General features: G+C 39.4%; 1 protein-coding gene across 1 annotated transcript; it reads left to right on the top strand.

Annotated features, from left to right (window-relative positions):
• Positions 1 to 5,072: 5,072 nt before the first annotated feature.
• Positions 5,073 to 17,712, top strand: RWDD3 (RWD domain containing 3). Its single transcript, XM_052801460.1, has 4 exons — positions 5,073 to 5,205; positions 11,110 to 11,594; positions 12,312 to 12,427; positions 12,526 to 17,712. The coding sequence occupies exons 1-4, from the start codon at positions 5,121 to 5,123 to the stop codon at positions 12,677 to 12,679; spliced, it is 840 nt and encodes a 279-aa protein (XP_052657420.1). The 5' UTR covers positions 5,073 to 5,120; the 3' UTR covers positions 12,680 to 17,712.
• Positions 17,713 to 17,947: the final 235 nt, after the last annotated feature.

The raw sequence follows: 17,947 nt of genomic DNA, 5'->3' as shown, positions 1-17,947 counted from the left end.
CACTTTTAAAATCAGTTGTGTATGTAGGTATCTAAAGTTCACCTGTGTTCTGCTTTACTGTGTTGAAGCCCTGCTTGACCTACTGTGTTTGACTTTTGCAGTTAAAACAAGTTAGGAGAGCTCTTCTGGTCTGCAGTTGAAGATGTGTTCTTCAAGGATATTGCAGTGCTCAGAAACTGCAGTCTCTGTGACTGATTGATGGAAAAGGACTCTGGCATAACACTCAGCTGTAGGCAGGTCTTGGGTTGTGCATATGTAGTCAGGAGTGGTGCTGATCTTTATTACCTGGAGCAGGAGACTATTCTGCATTCAAATACCTGGTTTTGGCCTCTTGCCATTGCATCGCTGCAGGCAGCCAGTGACTACCCTGCAGTTGGGGCGCCTGGCACCATGCTGCCAGTCTAGAGGGGCACAAAACGTGGTTGCTGTGCCTACAACCCTTCCTACTCAGTAATGTTGGCCCAGCATTATGCTCTTCTGCAGTATGTCCTGTTAGTATCTGGCCAACATGAGTACCCTGTAATTAGGGAGTAATTCACGGGCTTGTCCTTCCCGGGATGCCTGGAGTTCCTGGCCATGTTGAGTCATCCTATGACATCTTGCCCTTGTACTAGCAGACAGTTTGGAAAGGGGAGCTGTAGCTCTTCTGTTGCCATTTATTTATTTATTTATTTATTTCCCTCTCCTCTAGAAACAACTTTGCTCCTCCCTTTCGTATTATGCTGGTGGTCCTAGCTTCAATCTCTAAGAACTTTTCAGCTAAGCCCTAGAATTTCTGCCCTACTTTGCTGTAGAAGAGACTGTATTGCTGGTAAGAAGGTATTTGTGTCCATTGTTGATTATTGCTATTTTTTAGTGCCAAAGCAAAGTGTTCTGGATTACCATTTTTGAATTATGATGTGAAAGAGGTATGCTAGTTTAGTGTGAAATGGGACAACAATGCTGTCCGATGTTTGCATAATGTATTTACTATCACGACTTTAATGTGCTCTGTAAATAATTATTTAAAGTCTAAAATATGATGATGAATATTGTTCTGCCTCCAAAAGGTGTGAGAGTGGCAAAGGATCTCTCAGTTCTCTGAAAATGATCGTAAATAGTCTGTCATCTTATGCAGTCCCATTTTGTTCGTTCAGCTCTTGTGTCAAAGTGTGGGGGAATAATAGCTAATGTGCCAGAGTTCAAACGATGGAGGCACAGACACTAAGGTTGCTGTAGCTCAGCTGCTAAAAATTAAGGGAACCGGTAAACTAAGGAGCACTGCTTAATTTTTGGACTCTTACTACTGTTGTGTTCTTTATAGAGGGTAGAAATGCCCGTTTCAAAAACACCACTCCTTTGCTTTTCAAAGAGATCTGTCCCCAACATTTACTAAATTAAATGACACTTTAATCCTTTGTCTCCCTTTGCTTACACCTGCTGGAAAATCCTTGTAGTAAGGTTCCACAAGCAGATGTACTTGATGTGGAAGCTGAAGTTACTTTGAGGAAAGAATATACTACTCATAATGCTAGCTGTGCTTATGTCTTCAGTATCACACCCTCCCCTACCCACAAGTATGTTTACATAGGTTCTTTTTAAAAATACACAGCATTGCTATTTTTCTACAAATTTTTAGTAGGCAACTTCATGCATTTTTACTCTCACTATTTATTATTCTATCTCACTTTCTACAAGGTAAATTGCAGGCAAAGATCTATGTGCAGTGAATCAAGTAAGTATTGATTTTCTCAGCAATGTTAGTAATAATAGGAACCTATGGTCATACCAGGTATGACATTTTGTAAAAAGCATCCTTTTTAGTTTGCATTAGATGGTTAATCACTTTTATGTGCATCTCCTTCAAGAAAAAATGGCTTGCCAAACTCCTAGAGAAAGAATCTTAAATTCTTCTATGAATGCGACAGTTGCATCTATTTGGTCTTACTACTTGTACATCAAATTGTATAGAAACTTGTGGGCAGAGTATTAGTCTTGAGTCCAAACCTAAACATGTGGCCTTGAGCATGTGTGAAATGATGCATTATTTACCAGTGAACCACTGATTCCAGTGGCATCTACTCACAAGACATGTCTGTGTATTTGCAGCATGGGTACATATTTTTATGACTGGAGTCTGAATGAATCCAATTTTCAAAAGATAATGAAAATTTATTGGAAGTATTGGGATTATTATTAGGCCTCATTAAAAAAAATTTAAAGAATAGATGGTTTCCTTTGCTGATGTTCAGTTTGGACCATGGCCTCTCTTACAAAATAGAAACCATCACATTTGTTTTCAACATATTATGGCAACCCGCCCAACTATTAAAGACTAAATAATGATTTTTGTTTTCCAATGTTTTGCCAATTTTGTGGTAACTACAGAGTGTTTTAGCTATTTTTCTAACATGCTGCTGCTCTTGCCTCCAGCTTCTGGAGACTTGTGACCCCATAAACCTCCTGTCTATAGAGACAGCTAATGCTTTAATTGATCATTAGTAGACTTTCAAAATGAGTTTCCATCTGCCAGAAGATTAAGTGTCTTAGGGAATTGACTTAGAGCAGTTTGATGCATGGAGGATAAATGCAAGTGCCTTTAAAATGCACTGCTAGACCACAAATCCTTGAAAAACTTGCTTCTAAAATACTTAAAAGGAAAAGTACTATAACAGATTTTTCCTCTGATTTGTTTTTTCTCAAATTAGAGAAGGCTTTTTTATATATCAATGAGAATTCATTAGCTCATTTTCAAAAACCAAAGAGCAAAACCTCATGAAAATGTTGAATTTAACCTTAGAACAAACCATGCAAATTTTGGCAGTTTTAATTTGCAATGTAAATTTTTTGTTAAATGAATTTATTCCAACTTTAAAAAACACTTGCTTTGGGCCAAAAAAAATGATGAAAACTTTTTTACTAGCTGTACTTGAGAATACTGAGGAAAAACATCTTCATGTTTTATCACAATTTTTCACAATTATGGGGTTGCTTCTCCTGTTTTCTTTAAACTTTTGCCTTTTAGCTTATTTGGAGTGATTTTTACAAGTTTTCATGTTGCTTTCTCTCTGCCATTTTGTACAAGCCACTTTTGGGAAAAATTCTACCATTGCGATAACACTTACAGTTGTTACTACAGAACTAATGGTTTCTTTCTGAGGTATCTGAAAAATCAGTGCTATTTAATGCAGTTAAGAACAGTTCTAGCTGGTAAGAATACCATTCTGGCTGCATTAGGGCTGTCAATGTTGTTGTAGCAGAAAATATAGGAACCGCTGCTGTCCTACAGCAGTGCCGAAAGAAGGACGTGATTTGTGTTGCATAGGTTAGCCATTGCACTTAGCTGTGGTTATGGGTTCCTTGTTATTGTTTGTCTTGTGACCCCAAAATGGGCAACTGCAGTGATTTTTAGACTCTTCCTAGTGGTCCTTTAATGCCTTCTAGAGTACATGCTTTTAGGACGGCTTACAGTTGCGGTAGCTGGGACCGCAGAGTGGCTGGCAGGGAAATGACGGTAAAAAGATGTAGATGGATGTTTCAAATTGTCTTTTTTTTTTTTTTTTCCAAATGTCTGTCTACTCTTCCCTTATTGGCCACTCAGGTTAGAGGAAAACAGGTCTAAATGCACAGTTTTATATATAATCACTAGTGGTTGTCGACACAACACCTAATTGATTTGGGCCATAATTACAGTGAACGGAAAGCAAAGGATACTACTTTTGCAGATCACACTGGGAAGATTAATCTTACATACGTATGAAAGGTTGCATTCTGTTTGCCTTGTCAGGCAAAGTGGAAAATACTGGTATTGTCAGTGGCATATCGATTTATGACAGGATGCTGGAGCTGGTTTAATATAGGCTGACTGTAAAAAGCAAGATTTTTTTTGAACTTTGCCACATGTTGATGGGAAAGCATCCCTTTAGAGAAATGAATATGGCTAATGTTATTCTATCAAACACTGCAATGTTTAAAGAAATAAAAAAAAAAAAAGAGGGAAAATAAGATCTTGACTTCCAGTTTAATAATAATGGAATATAAAGGCCAGACTGTAACTGTAGAAGTTCATTTCAAATTTAAATATTTAGCATTTTCGCTAGTCTGCGAATACAAGAAAATTTATTGCATTAAGATGGAATTTAGATCTTTGACATGAAGCTGATATTTTCATAGTGTGAAAAATATCAAGCTGACATTATACTGTCTCATTTGATGACTTCCAAATGTCAGAGTGCAGTAACTTATTCATAGGGACCTCAATGTCTTGCGATAGTGTCAATTTAAAAGACATTTACATCGACTTTTTTATTTAAGCATGTAAAATGGAATATGCAAAGTGGATGAGGAGAAGGGGGAAAGACCAGGGGCAAGAAAGTTCTTAACAATAGAATGAAGCACTTTTAAGGCTAATTTCCAGTGAAGCCTTGTGACAGCTGCATGGACTACTACCTGGCAGTACTTCTGACAGCTCCCGTCTTCTTCCCCTTCACGTTATTTCCCTCACTCCCAGCTCAGGAATTCTTGTTATTTCAACAGAATTTAGGGGATTAAAAACAGCAGGATATGCTTTCCTGAAAAAGTAAACAACCCATCCCTTGCTTTTAAAAGCGATTTTGTAATAATGGCAGATATTGAGTATTTCTTCTGAGATGATTATACCTGGGAGTTAATGATACCATTGGCTGTCGACGACCTCAGTCAGATGGCTGTTCCCAGGATTACGAAGCCACAAAAAAGCATGCACTTATCTCCTAGTAAAACTTCCTGTATGAGTGTGTGTGGCTGCGCTTCACTTGGTTGTCTGCGCCCCGAGGACGATCAGGTTATTCCTTTCTGTGGGCCAGACTGCCGTGCAAAGTTGTACACCTAGGAAGAGGGAGAGGGGCAGAGCGGGCCGCCATTTTGTTCGGCGCCGAGGGAGAGAGGCTCCCGCCACCGCCTCTGCTGCTACCCCTCGCCGCTCGCTACCTCGGAAGCTGCCGGGCCGCTCGCCACCGCGCCTGCCGGAGCCGAGGGGCAGCGCCGGGCGAGGCCGCCGCAGGGCCGGGAGGACCCCGCCGCCAGCGGAACCCGCCCTGAGGCGCGGGCCGGGCCGGCAGGGGGCGCCGCCGCCGCCCCGGCCCGCGCCCGCAGCCGCGGCCATGTTGGAGCTGGCGCTGGAGGAGCTCTCGGCTCTCGCCGCCATCTACTGCGAGCCGGACGCCTGCGAGGTGCTGGCGGTCTCAGGTGAAGGCGGCCGCGCTCCTCTGCCGAGAGCCGCGGGTCGCTCCGCTCGGCGGGGTCTCGCCGCGCTGCCCGAGCGAGACCCGGCGCGGCGGCGCCGCCGCCTCAGACGGGGGTCTTCCCGCTGCCCCGCACCGGCGGCGCGGCCGTGCCCCGGGCGCGCTACCCCCGGCCCGGCCCGGCCCGGCCCGGCCCCGAGAGGAGGCGCTCCGGGGCCGCTCACGGTGGGGCTCTGCCAGCGGGGCAGTCACCGGCTTAATCGCTTGCTATTATCGGCAGCGCTAAAGATGGGTGCCTTGTCGCCTGTCGCTGGCCTGCCGCGTGTCTTTACTGCTGGCCTCTGCAGGGGACAAACCGTAGCGGGTCTTACTCGTTTATAATTAGCGACCTTCTTAATTACAGCTGTTTGCAGTGCGTGCAGAAACTTGCAGTAGGCAAAGGGCAGCAGTGGGAATGGGCTGGCTGCGATTTAGGTAAATAAGCAGTTGCGTCTCATACGTGTAACAAGACCAGGTATTTATCCTGTAATATTTAACGGGGGTGCAGCTGTTGCTATGCACGAGAAGCCTTGGGTCATCTCTGTCTTCTTCTGGGTGTATGGTAATAATCTGGGCCTTGTGATGTGCCGAATGGTCTCCAGCTTCAGCAATATGTGTATGGCTGTAGGTTTTACAGGGTACCAAGACTAATCTTTCATGTTTGCTGCGAGTGGGAAGGTGAGAAGATTTGTAGTGCTTGCTCCCATCAGCTGCTGGATGCTGTAGGCTAGGAACGCAGTAGGTGTAGACATCTTTACTCCATGTTTTCTGCACCAGCCATGGTGGCTGCTGCTGCTAAGAACATAATTTTAAGAGATGACCTTTATCAGTCTGTGCCGTCACAGTTCTGTGAAGACGCTCCTTCAGCAAGGGAGAATAAATCTCATTAGTTCCAGTGTACAACAGCAGTTACTATAAGGCTTAAAGAAAGCGTCAGGTGAGATATGCAAGTGTTGCATGTCTCTCCAGATCCAGAGCGTAAGTAAATTTTGCTTAGTGCCTACCACAGATGTGACAACTCTCCTATCTATTTGTTGGAAATACATATATGCACACACAAACACACAGAATATGCATATATTCTGTATCACTTACTGTTCCCTGGTGTCCTGGGAGCTATTGCAGTGTGCTGCCCAGCTCCCCAGCGGAGTAACAGACAGCAAGCAGCTTCCTGCTGTTTGGACTGCAGTAAAGTCCTGGAGAATGCTCTTAAAAATGGATCTAGTGGCCTGCCATCAGATTTTGTCTGCATATGTATTCAGCCCAAAAGAGTTGGGATTGATAAGGAAACGCTTTTAACTGTGAGGGTGACCGAGCACTGGAACAGGTTGCCCAGAGAGGTGGTGGAGTCTCCGTCCTTGGAGATATTCAAAAGCCGTCTGGACATTGCCCTGGGCAGCCTGCTGTAGGTGACCCTGCTTGAGTGGGGAGGTTGGACAAGATGACCTCCAGAGGTCCCTGCCAACCTCAACTGTTCTGTGATTCTGTGAAAATAACTTTGTGCTGCTTTGGTGTGAAATTACACATGGCTGCTCTTGAATGACTCAATTTAGCTAAAAAGTTACTAAGAAATTAATTGAATAAACCTCAAATTTTTATTTGAAAATAGTTGTTGAAATAGATTTGCACAGAACAGCAAGTAGTTATTTGAAAAGAGGACTTTGTGTGCAGACAGCCTCAGAGGGATGAAGACATTAGTGTCTGCATGGAGCACAATTAACTGTGGTAATCTAAAAGCAGAATTGTTTTGTGTCTAGATCTGCATGACACACCTTTTGCTCCAGTGTAGGCAGGTAATTCTGCCATTTTATTTTTTTGATTGGTATTTAGAGTTGTGTTTTTAAAATACTATTGATGAAGTGTTTCAACTGAGTTTTATTTTCTTAAAGTCAAAAAGTTCAGGAATGTTATTTCAGGCATAGTTTGAAAATACAGGATCCAGGCTTAACAGATGTTTATTTTAAAAAATGTGAACGTATCTGAACATTGCATATGCATGTCTGTTCCTCCAAATCTGCTAGAGAATTATTCGCACATCCTTCTGTGCTTCACATACAGAAAAATGATTTTGTGTTTGTAAGTTACCAGGATGTAAAAGGCTTAAAAAGCTTCCTGGAACACAAAGTGAAGTGCCACAAGAGCACAATGGGAACAGGCTGTTATATTTATATTGATGTTATGTGACCTTGCAGGGCCTTTAGCCAGGCTATGTTCATGATATGTTAGGATCATGCATATCTGCTTGATTTCCATCGTTTTCTGCTGGAATTGAAAAGATTATTTACAACAATGATTATTGGTAGTTTTCTTACTTTGGGAATTTACTTCTCTTTTATGTTGGAGCTACAGAATCCCTTAGTTTGTATACAATTAACTTTTGCTGTATTCATTAGCTTACGTTTGCTTTATCTCTTCAAACCATATAAATTATCGTTGACAAACGGTGCACAGAAGTAACTTCCAGTAAGACTGTTATGTTATGCTATCTCTAATACATTAAGAGTAATTTGCGTGTAGATCCACAGGATCAAAAAGGAGGCCATTGGGGATTTATGGTTTTGAGGAATGTAAGAAAATGCTTTTGCAGGTTTCTTGGTATGCTAAAAACTTTGGCTTTCTGGAATTTAACAATGAAGTATTCAGAATGTAAAATTTGTTTTTATCAAAACCAATGTGTTGATGAATTTAAATAAACTAATTACAGCATATCTTTTTTTACCTTACATATCTATTTACAAAGGTTAGTGTTACAGATAGAAATCCATAATTTACTTGTTAATCTGTTCTCTTCTGGTTTGCTCACCAAGCATGCTATAAAAATTTATTTATATATTCTAAGCTTGTACATTAGTAGGTGCCATTTTCTGAATTTAAAAATAGACTGCATGTGTTGCATAAAATGCCTTTGGGCAGGAGAGGAGGGGGATATCTGTCTGGTTGACGTGGAACATAAGAAAAAATCTGAAGTATGCTAGAGCTAAATATACTGATAAGCATGCAGCTATGGGGGAAAATGAGTTAAAATGTATTGAGTTTAGTCTTATTAGCACATTAAATGCCAGCAGAACGGTCATACCCAACCTTTTATTTCAGAAATAATCACCATTTTGCTATGAAGACAACTCAGACCTTGTAGTGTGTGCAAACAAAGGAAATATTTCTTTAGAGCATCGTTATGCAGGGCAACGGTGGTTTGCTCTTTGTTCTGCCAGCCAACTGCAGCGCTGGTGCAGAAAATGGATACTGGAATGTTTAAATAAACTTTAGACACTGTAGCCCCACAAACGTTTTGAACCAATTCTCCTTTTTAGAAGTAAGTCTGAAGCAGATGTAAATGAGCACAGCTGGGCTTTTCACGATGGCTCAGGGTGAGACACCTTGGGATGCGAGGCTGCGCCGCTTCCTTTGGATTAGTTCATCATCACAGGAATAGGTGTGAGATTGTTGCAGGCTTAAGAATATGATCACTGCAGCAGGAGGCCCTTGCCGAAGGGGCTAAGTTGGCCTGTCTGTTTATCCTGCAGTTACTTCTGAGTTGGTGAGATCTGTTATGACAAGCTAGTGAAAAAAAACTAGGAGGATTATCAGAAAGGTAAGATGTTTTTCTGTTGCTGTAATTAAGCTGGCAACAGAGTAGCATTCTTCAACTCATTTGTAAGCTGTGCATTTTTAAATTTCTTGGCAACATAGTTTAAAATACAGTGATTCACGGGCAGCAATATGTTAACTTTAATACTCTTCAGCCAAACGCAGCTTGCTTTCAGCTGGCCACGTACCTGGTGGGGCTGCCCTGTGTAAGGGGCAGCTGGCAGGAGGTGGGTCGGCAGGCACTGTCTGTGTGCGGCGCAATGCTCAGGTGTGTGCAGAGGCCCTCCATGGCGGCCAAGAGGGTGCTGGGGGCCCCAGGAGGTGCAGTGCAGGCCTTTCTTCTTCTGTGTGAGATTGTGTACCGAGCCTAGCGTAATGGCAGAGGAGCTATCGTTGCTGGTGCCCAGGAAGAAACGTTTGTCAGGGCAGCAGAAGACAGAGATTGGAACGGGGAGGCTTGAGGTCCTCCTGTGTAGCTACTGCCCGTGAGCAAGGGCCGCGTGCTGCCAGATGGACGCTGTGGAGACTGGAGTCTCTTCCAAGGCTGGTGCATTTCTGAGGAATAAACTTGCCTTAAAAATAGTCTTGAACCTTTCATAGTGTCTTAGAAGACTGGAGACCAACTTATGTTGGCAGGGAACGAAGCTTTTATATGTAGTGTCTGTAGGTATGGGCATGGTTGGGTGTAATTTCATTTAATTCACTGGATTTGCATCCACTGCTTTCAGCACTGGATTTGACTCCGTTTAGGTAGTGATGGTTTGTAGATGTTTGGAGACTTCTTTATAGTAATGCTAGAGTTTGATTATTGGGTCTGGGAGGTTTGCCTATTCTATTTTGTGACTGTTCTGAGCTAGAGAGTTCTTCGTATGACCCAGGAAGGAGGTTTGGAAACAAGCCCTTGCTTGGCTAAGCTCTCTAAAGTGCTTCTGTCTGTCCAAGTCACTTTTAGGTTCTTTCACTTACTTAGTAGGGTTCAAATATAAAATCATAGAGAGCACTGAGGTTGGTTAGCAGCATCAGCAATACTAATCAAAGATAATTCAACTGACTGTCATGTAAAGGAAGGTAAGATAAGGTAGGGGGAGAAGGCGGCAAGTCACTTCAAAAGAGCTCCTCTGAAACTCAGCTCTGTTCTAATCTGCCTTTTAAATCTGGCTTCTGCCCTCATAGAATGAATCAACCTGACATTTTAGCACTTTTTTAAAGAAAAGGTGTGAAGTGTTTAGAACGCATCAAAGGGGTGAAGCAGAGACCATGTGAAGAAGATCATCTTTTATCTGATACCCTCTTTCTTCATGGAGCAAAAGTAGGTTAGGTCTTTGTCCTCGCTTTTCACTTTATGAAGTTTTGTATTGTTTTTCTGTGAAACATGTTTTAGTCAGGAAGGTTATATTGCAGGAATTACTGTACATAACTTTCGTATTCAGTGTCTTTGATTATGTCGTTTGTCAGGAGGATGTGGTCTTCTGCCCTTCCTGCTGCATACTGTATCTATCCTTTTCACTCTGAAAATAATTCAGTTCTAAAGTAGACCAACAACAGGTTTTGAGTAGATATGCAGATGTATACAGATACATTTATGTAAGTATATGCATATATATATGTATGTATGTAGCACTGAGGGGCAGATGTACAAGAGAGATGTTTTCATTGTGTCAATCCAACTGTTGTAAATGTAGAGAAGTTGGCAGAAAAGAATTAAGCATATTTTCTCTGAAAGTTGTAGGGGACAAAGAATCTGACTTTTTTCTTTCCAAGTCTCTCTTTAGTGTGGAACTGCTTTTGAATGGTTGTCTTAAAAAATACTCAGTACAAGTCTATTTGCCTCATGCTGGTATTGATGTTAGAAGTCTTACAGATTTCTCTAGGAGCAAAGTTAGGGCAGTGCTGAGTCCATCCAGAAAAGTCTCTATTTTCAGTTGTACTTGCTGCTGCTGTTGAGCTGTAGAAGCTGACTTACCTGTTTTTAAGAGAGACAATTCTTTTTTACTGGCTTGTCTAGACTTTGAAAGAGCCAAAAGGTGTGAATACTTTTTAGAATGTGTTAATAACTTTCCTTCTAGTATGATATGGAAGTGTTTCATTTCAAGATTCCCTGCAAGTATAGCTTGAGCCATTGGTTGCAACCCCCCCACTCTGCAAAAACCCCACACCCCTTATTTTATATAGAATGGCAGTCATTTGAGTTGAATTGTTAAAGAAAATAACATGGCTTAATTATATATACGTATTTCAACTTCAAGCAAACTATTAATGTTTATTTTTTGATACTTTCCAGAGACTCATGGAATCACATTTAGAATTCAAATCAGTGTGAAGGAACTGCTGGATACAGATGTACTTTTAAAGCTGTTATTTCATTTACCAGTCAATTATCCATCAACTCTACCAGATATTTCTATTAACTCAGACCAGCTTACAAGGGCCCAATGTATGGACGTGAAAGATAAATTACTTGAACAAGCAAAGAAGCATCTTTCTGAACCCATGGTACATGATCTGATTCTTTGGATACAGCAGCATCTTAAATATGTCATTAAGCAATCAGCAACAGTTTGCAAGGAAAAAACTACTTTGTCAAAAGGAACAAGTACAGAGGATGGTATCTGGATGCTCTTCTTGCATTTAGATCACATGAGAGCAAAGGCAAAGTACGTCAAAACTGTGGAAAAATGGGCTTCAGATCTAAGGCTGACTGGAAGACTGATGTTCATGGGCAAGATAATATTGATTCTTCTTCAGGGTGACAGGAGCAACATTAAGGTGCAGGAACAATGAATGTTGACTAGTTCTATCGATTTACCACTGAAACCTATGTGTCTGAATATTTTGTGTGTGTTTTTCTAAGATTAACAATTTTGGAAGCAGATTGATCATTAGGAGGGTAGGAAGGCCCAACAACTTTATTCTGTATTTAAGAAAAATAAGGTATTCTATGAGAAAGAAACCAGTGATACCTGTAGACCTGTGGCCTGTATTGCTTTGCTTCCCACTGTAATTATACCCTTGTATTCCCTGTGTTTCATGACTGTAATATGCCTAGGTTCAGTCTCCTGTATTTCCCAAATGCCCCAGAAAACAGAAAATTTGTGATGAGAAATTAGTAACAGACATATTTCTAGCTCATTACTGTCTCTTTCCTTGACTTAGGCCACATGGTGCTCCTAGTGCACACCTGGGTTTTGAACTTCTTGTCTGTACTTATGAACTCCCAGTACATTAGGCAGGTTTTTGTGGTGATATTGGAGGAGAATGTTTAGGCTTTTCAAACTCATGTTCTCTAGATCACTTAAGACTGCGCTTAACTTCAAGCTGATGAATAGAAACAGTTGTGCACTTTCTGGGATGAGATGGGCACTTTCAAAGTTAGATTGCTATGTTCTGAAAGAAATCTCTATGTTTCATATGGATTTTTGCATTTTACTAAACTTCAAAGATACTAGGTGACATTTAATATTTTGTTCTTTTTTTGTCATTCAGGAGTACTTAATTCTTCAGAAAACTTCTAAGGTAGATGTGGACTCAAGCGGAAAGAAATGCAAAGAGAAAATGATTAGTGTACTGTGTGAGACAAAAGTACAGTCACAGCATAAAAGGTATAATTTAGTACTGTTGTGGATAGAAAAGTAACAGAATCGATAATTACATTCTGACAAATCTAGGCATATTCATGAGTTTCCTTTTTACAATGTAGGTTTCAGACGTTTGAAGTCAAAGAATATTCAACACTGGATGAGCTACAAAAGGAATTTGAAACTGCAGGACTTACAACTCTTTTCTCTGAGTTTGTGCCTCCTCTCTTAAAATTAAAAGAAAACACTGGACCCTTGGACCAAAGCAGTAGTTGACTGCAGATGCTGATGGAAGATGAAAGGACGGATTTGGCAAACAACATTAAAGCTTTTCTACAAAAAATGCCAGAAGTAGCCATCCTCTTGCAAGAAGGAGAAGGCAATTCATACATTAAGAATTGATAATTTTTTGACATTTATGTATTGATAACTTTTTCCAAGGAATGCAGAGTTAATTGCAATAATTGCATGGCAAGCATGAGAGATTGGGAAGACATCATGTTAAAATAATAGTCTTCTAGTTAGACTCTGTTTTGCATTCCCTGTTTTTCAGTGTTTTGGTTTTTATCTCTCATGGTAGTGGTTTTTCATAATGGCCTGCTAGAAAGCATGATTAATTTTGTGTTGAAAGCTTATATGAAGGTATTTCTGTAAAAAGCATAGCAAACAGAGAGTTGAATGTTTGAGTACAGCATATACTTAATATCCCTTAGGTGTTCATCTTCTAACTTTTTTTTCTCCATTTATTTGACTATAAATGCTAGACTGTTGATTTAAAGAAAAAGCTCATGTCACTTGGAGCCTGAAAAAACTTAGAAGTGTCTTTTTGAATGTTAGTTTTTATTCTAAAATGTATAAAAACACCCAAGTGGAGAATTTAAATTGATTAAAAAGCTAAGGTAAAGCCATTCGTAATATTTTCTTTGATAGTTTACAGATTCCTTTTTGCACTTTATCTGGTTTTACTGTCTGTGCATCTTTATATATCTTGATTCAATTAAACTGCCAGAGCAGTATATATACAGACTTCAGTCCTCTGTCTCTCAAGACTTCTGTCAAGTCTTCTGTCATTTGAGAAGCTGGTAAGTTATAACTCCCTATTAAAAATTCCTGACCTTTAGCATTTATTTTTTTTGATTGGTCAGTGGTCTTGGCCAGCCTATAAATTTTTTTATCACTAGTCTGTGTTTTACTTCAGTATAATGTTACAAATTATATACATCATTTTTACAAATTCAATTGCGCAAGTTCTGTTTGCCTAGGGAAAATTGGATACTTATTTCTTTTAATTATTAATGTCCTTTGGTTTCTATTTTACCTGATACCATTCTCTAGCAAGACTAGATAAATTGTCCAGTAGTAAAAATTTTGAATTAATGAGTTTCTCAGTAACTAGCAATGCCATTTCAATTGGTTTTAACATGTAGCTAAACATGGGCTTTACTGCTCTCTAAAACTCACTCCCAGAAGCCAGATGTATTAGGTATTCTTTGTTAACCAAATACATTTGATCAACTCAGTGTAAATTAATTTATCTCCTTTGTACTGGAGGAAGGCTGGTACAATTTGGTTAGTTCCCATAGTGTGGTTTGGCAAATGATTATGTAAGACATTTTGATTTCCAGGTTCATACTCAGACCATGAGATCATACCTCTTTCTTTGTGTATAATAGAAAAGCAACTAAAGCAAACTATTAAGATTTTTAGGTTTTACTATTTGAGATATCAAATGCATAACAGGTTGTAGACTGTTTGAGTGTTTTTTAAGTTTTTAAGGAGTTTGGTAATTTTCATAATATGGAGTGTCTCAAATACATATGTTGCATGTTATTTTATGCACCGAGGCTTATTTAATACGACAGTAGCAAAAGCTCTTCTTAATGAGTCTTTCATGTGTAGCACATAGAGTACTTCAGGCACAGTAGAAAACAGTGGGTTAAACAGGTTTTACAAATCAGTTCTATATTATTTTGAAATGGCTTCCTGAGAGAAGGGAAATCTAACTTTCTGTCATTTTAAGTATGCGGAGATGAATTTTTACTTTTATAAAGAATAAAACACAAGTACCTTTAAAATATTAAAATAACATGTATTTTAAATTACAGTTTTCAGAATTCAGCTATTCTCAGTTAAAATACCTATGTTGAAAAATTGTGTGTCAGTGGAGTATAAAGTCTTGAAAAGATGCAGAGGCTCTCTCCTTATACTATGCGATAGATCTGACAAGTATCAAAACCAAGAAAAGTCCTATGCATGTACAGTGTAAGAAAACGTAATCAGTATCTCTCTGCATATTTAAATGCTGTAAGGTTTTGCCAGAAGGATTTTATGTCCTCAGCCACATCTTTACTTTAAAATGCTCCACTTTTCTGGAAAGAGCATTGTAAGGTACTTCAGCACAACCTATATCACAATCTTGGCCATTAAAATGTAGCTGGGACCTTATTCAACATGCATATAAATCAGTTGTATATGCTTTCTGTTGATTTTGGGAATTGGGTTGAATAGCGTACCTAATCATGTGATCTCAAATTGCATGTGACTGCAAAAATAATTGAGGCATACAGTTGTTGTGGTCATCTTTCTTGCAAGATAGATGCAGGCTCTCCAACTTTTTCCACCCTACTATAAAAGCTACTGTAATTAGCTGCATAAGAAAAGCCATTTTGTAGGGTCAGTGGTTGCCAGTTGCACTTGGATATAAATTCATGTATTTTCTTGAATATTGTTGCCTGGTGCCTTCTTGATTAACTATTTGGTCAGAGCTAGCATTCTGCAACAGCCAATTTGAAAAACGTAAGAACAGTTAAAGAGCAAATGACAGGTGGGTAAGTTGCAGCTCACTTCTGATCTGTGCTCATCTTGCCAAATGAAGTTGTAAGAAGCTAGGTGATTTCTGTATTTCAGGAGTTGTAAAAAGCAGTTTACACAATGGATTTTTATCATAGTTGAATTTGTTACTAACTTACATTGGACAAATCAACAAGGTCAGTGTAGGAAAGGACTGTAGTTTTTTTGCTTGGTTTGATGTGCTTCGGGAGAATTACAAATCTGATCAGCTTGATATTGTTCAGACAGCAGAGAACATGAAAACTGATGTCAGTCTGATTCTGTCAAAGCAAATGCTTTTGCCTACCCATCAATCAGTCACTTATTTTGAAAGGTAGGAGGATATCTTGTGTTCAGACAAGTAAACAATATTTTTAAAGGTTGTTCTTTTGGAAGGATGTTGCAGCTGTCTGTTAACTGATGGTTTGTTTGCATTTATTGTAAGAAGAGATGGGCAAGCCCGTGAGCCCCTGGGGCACAAAAGTCATTGAAATCGATACTGTGGTGCATGTTCTGCCCTGCAAGGGAACTGAAGCAGGGAAACAAAGTCAAAACTCCCGAGAATCGTTAAAGAATGCATATCAGTGTCTAAAAAGTTAGTGAAGTGTATATAGCTATCAGAATCAGACAATTCAATTGCAAGGAAAAAGAAATCCACAAATTAAAAATGGCTTAACAAATAAGAAGCTACATTTCTTGTGGATATTGTATTATAAATAGTTTTTTTGAACAGCATGGTTAGTAAAGCCTCATTTCCTGTGGGCTTTCTTGTTTCTAAACAATTGCACATGTGAAGCCTTTCTTGCAGAAGAGACATTCATGGTGGTGCTCTCCCAGGTGGGTTCCCCAGTGCCTGATACTGATTGTGCTCTCTGCATAAATCACTGAATCATCAGTAGCATATTGCTTCTCTGCTACCTGTTTTCATCAAAGTTATAGGAACTTGGTTTCTTTCAGGCTGTTAACCTCTCATTTTAATTGAAATCAGTTGAATTCAAAACGTCTAGAAGAATTTTGTAGTATAAATATGCATGCTTCCGTATGGACAGCACAGTCCCATAACTGTAGTTTCCTTTGAAGATCAGGCTAAAATGAAAGTTGTTGCCATAGGACTGACTACTTGAAGAACCAAGGTTTTAGGACAAAACTGAGGTTTGATTGGTCTTTTTGAATCCCTTGGCTTATTAAGTGTGAAGAAGACAAAAAATGGGTTAAGAGAGAAAGAAAGATACATAGAAACAGGAGCAAACCCCCAAACCCAACATCAGCCCTGTTTGCACAGTTGTTTTTGCATGAATACATTGCATCCAGAGCATCCATTCTCATCCTGAAGAGATGTGCTCAATCTGCACAAGGGTTGCTAAACCGCAGTTGAATGAATGTCTTGGGTGGGCATCTGCCAGTCTCTAGAAGAGATGGCACTGGCTGTGTTGGTCAGGTTTGTTGGTGAACGGCATGTGTTCACTTTTTCTGCTCCTTTCATATGATTCATGAGTGTTATATGTCTGCATTTTCTGTGGTATGAGAAGAAGAATGGTCTGGTCATCTGAGGAATGCTTCTTTCTCATTACCCTTTGTGCAGCAAGTGTAAACTGAAGTAAGCAAAAGGGCAACATGAGATCCAGATAATTTTTACTATTACATGTAACATCAGGTCTTTCTACATATGTATGCTACTACTACTGCAGAGTGGTGATGTCTGTGGAAGCAAGGACATTGGAGTGCTAACAGATTAAGTTACTCAATTCTGCAAGAAATCAATCTTTCTACAGTTTTCGTTTTTTTGAATTGTTACTGACCGCCATTGTGACCAAGGTCTGTAGATAAAAACCTGTCTTGGCAGAGGGAGGCACAGGAATAAAACTCCCTTCTTTTCTGTATTAATCTTTCAAGGCATTATCTATAGCATTAATACGTACTATTTGTATTTAAGGGGTTTTATTATTGTCTCTTGGAAAGAAACCTTTATGAGCAGCACATACTGTGAAGTAGCCTACCATTCCGGAGAATAGCATGACTTCAGTGGAAGTAATGCGAAGTTTCAGAGGAGGGAAATACTTTCAATGGGGACATCATCAGTATTGGGAATTCACCAGCTTTTATTACTTATTCAATCTCATTAAAATTATAATTCTTGCACCCTGTCCCCCACCATTTGTTATTTGCTGTTACAGGGAGGATGAGACACTATAAGAACTCATAAATGAAAATCCTTGACACAATCGATTAAAAAAAATTGGAAGTATGTTTGATTGTTTTGTGAATAAAGCTAATTTTTGCGGTTTTGTTTCATTTTCCTATAAGAAGACTATTTGTCACTTATTTCTGTGTGAATGATCCACAAAAACACTGATATTAGTATAATTTATACGCATAAGTACTGTAATGAGCCTAAAGAAACTTCTTAGGGGGAAAATACTTTGTTTACATTGCTTCTTTTAAAAATAGCTTAATAAACCCTACAAATGAATGATTTAAAACCTAGTGTCCCTTGATTTGTTCAGTTTTATCTGTGAAAATACAAACATAATCATGTTATAGTTCATTTGAAATAAGATGATGAAATGTTGCACAGACTGTATTTCTGCCAGAGTTTGAGACTGAAATTGCTTATATTATGAAATAGAGCAATTGCTGGAGTCAATTTTCATATATCTTATAGTAGCATTAAGCATTATCATCCTGTCTTTTTGTGGATAACACATGCAACACTGG

The sequence above is a fragment of the Harpia harpyja genome, chromosome 11 (assembly GCF_026419915.1).
Source record: "Harpia harpyja isolate bHarHar1 chromosome 11, bHarHar1 primary haplotype, whole genome shotgun sequence".
NCBI classification, from domain to species: Eukaryota; Metazoa; Chordata; class Aves; order Accipitriformes; family Accipitridae; genus Harpia; species Harpia harpyja.
This window is presented reverse-complemented; position numbering and strand designations above follow the sequence as displayed.

Coding starts and splice junctions, on each gene's coding strand:
- RWDD3 (XM_052801460.1), top strand. CDS start 5,121: ATGTTGGAGCTGGCGCTGGAGGAGCTCTCGGCTCTCGCCGCCATCTAC. Junction 5,206..11,109: donor CGAGGTGCTGGCGGTCTCAG/GTGAAGGCGGCC, acceptor GATACTTTCCAG/AGACTCATGGAATCACATTT. Junction 12,428..12,525: donor GTACAGTCACAGCATAAAAG/GTATAATTTAGT, acceptor TTTACAATGTAG/GTTTCAGACGTTTGAAGTCA.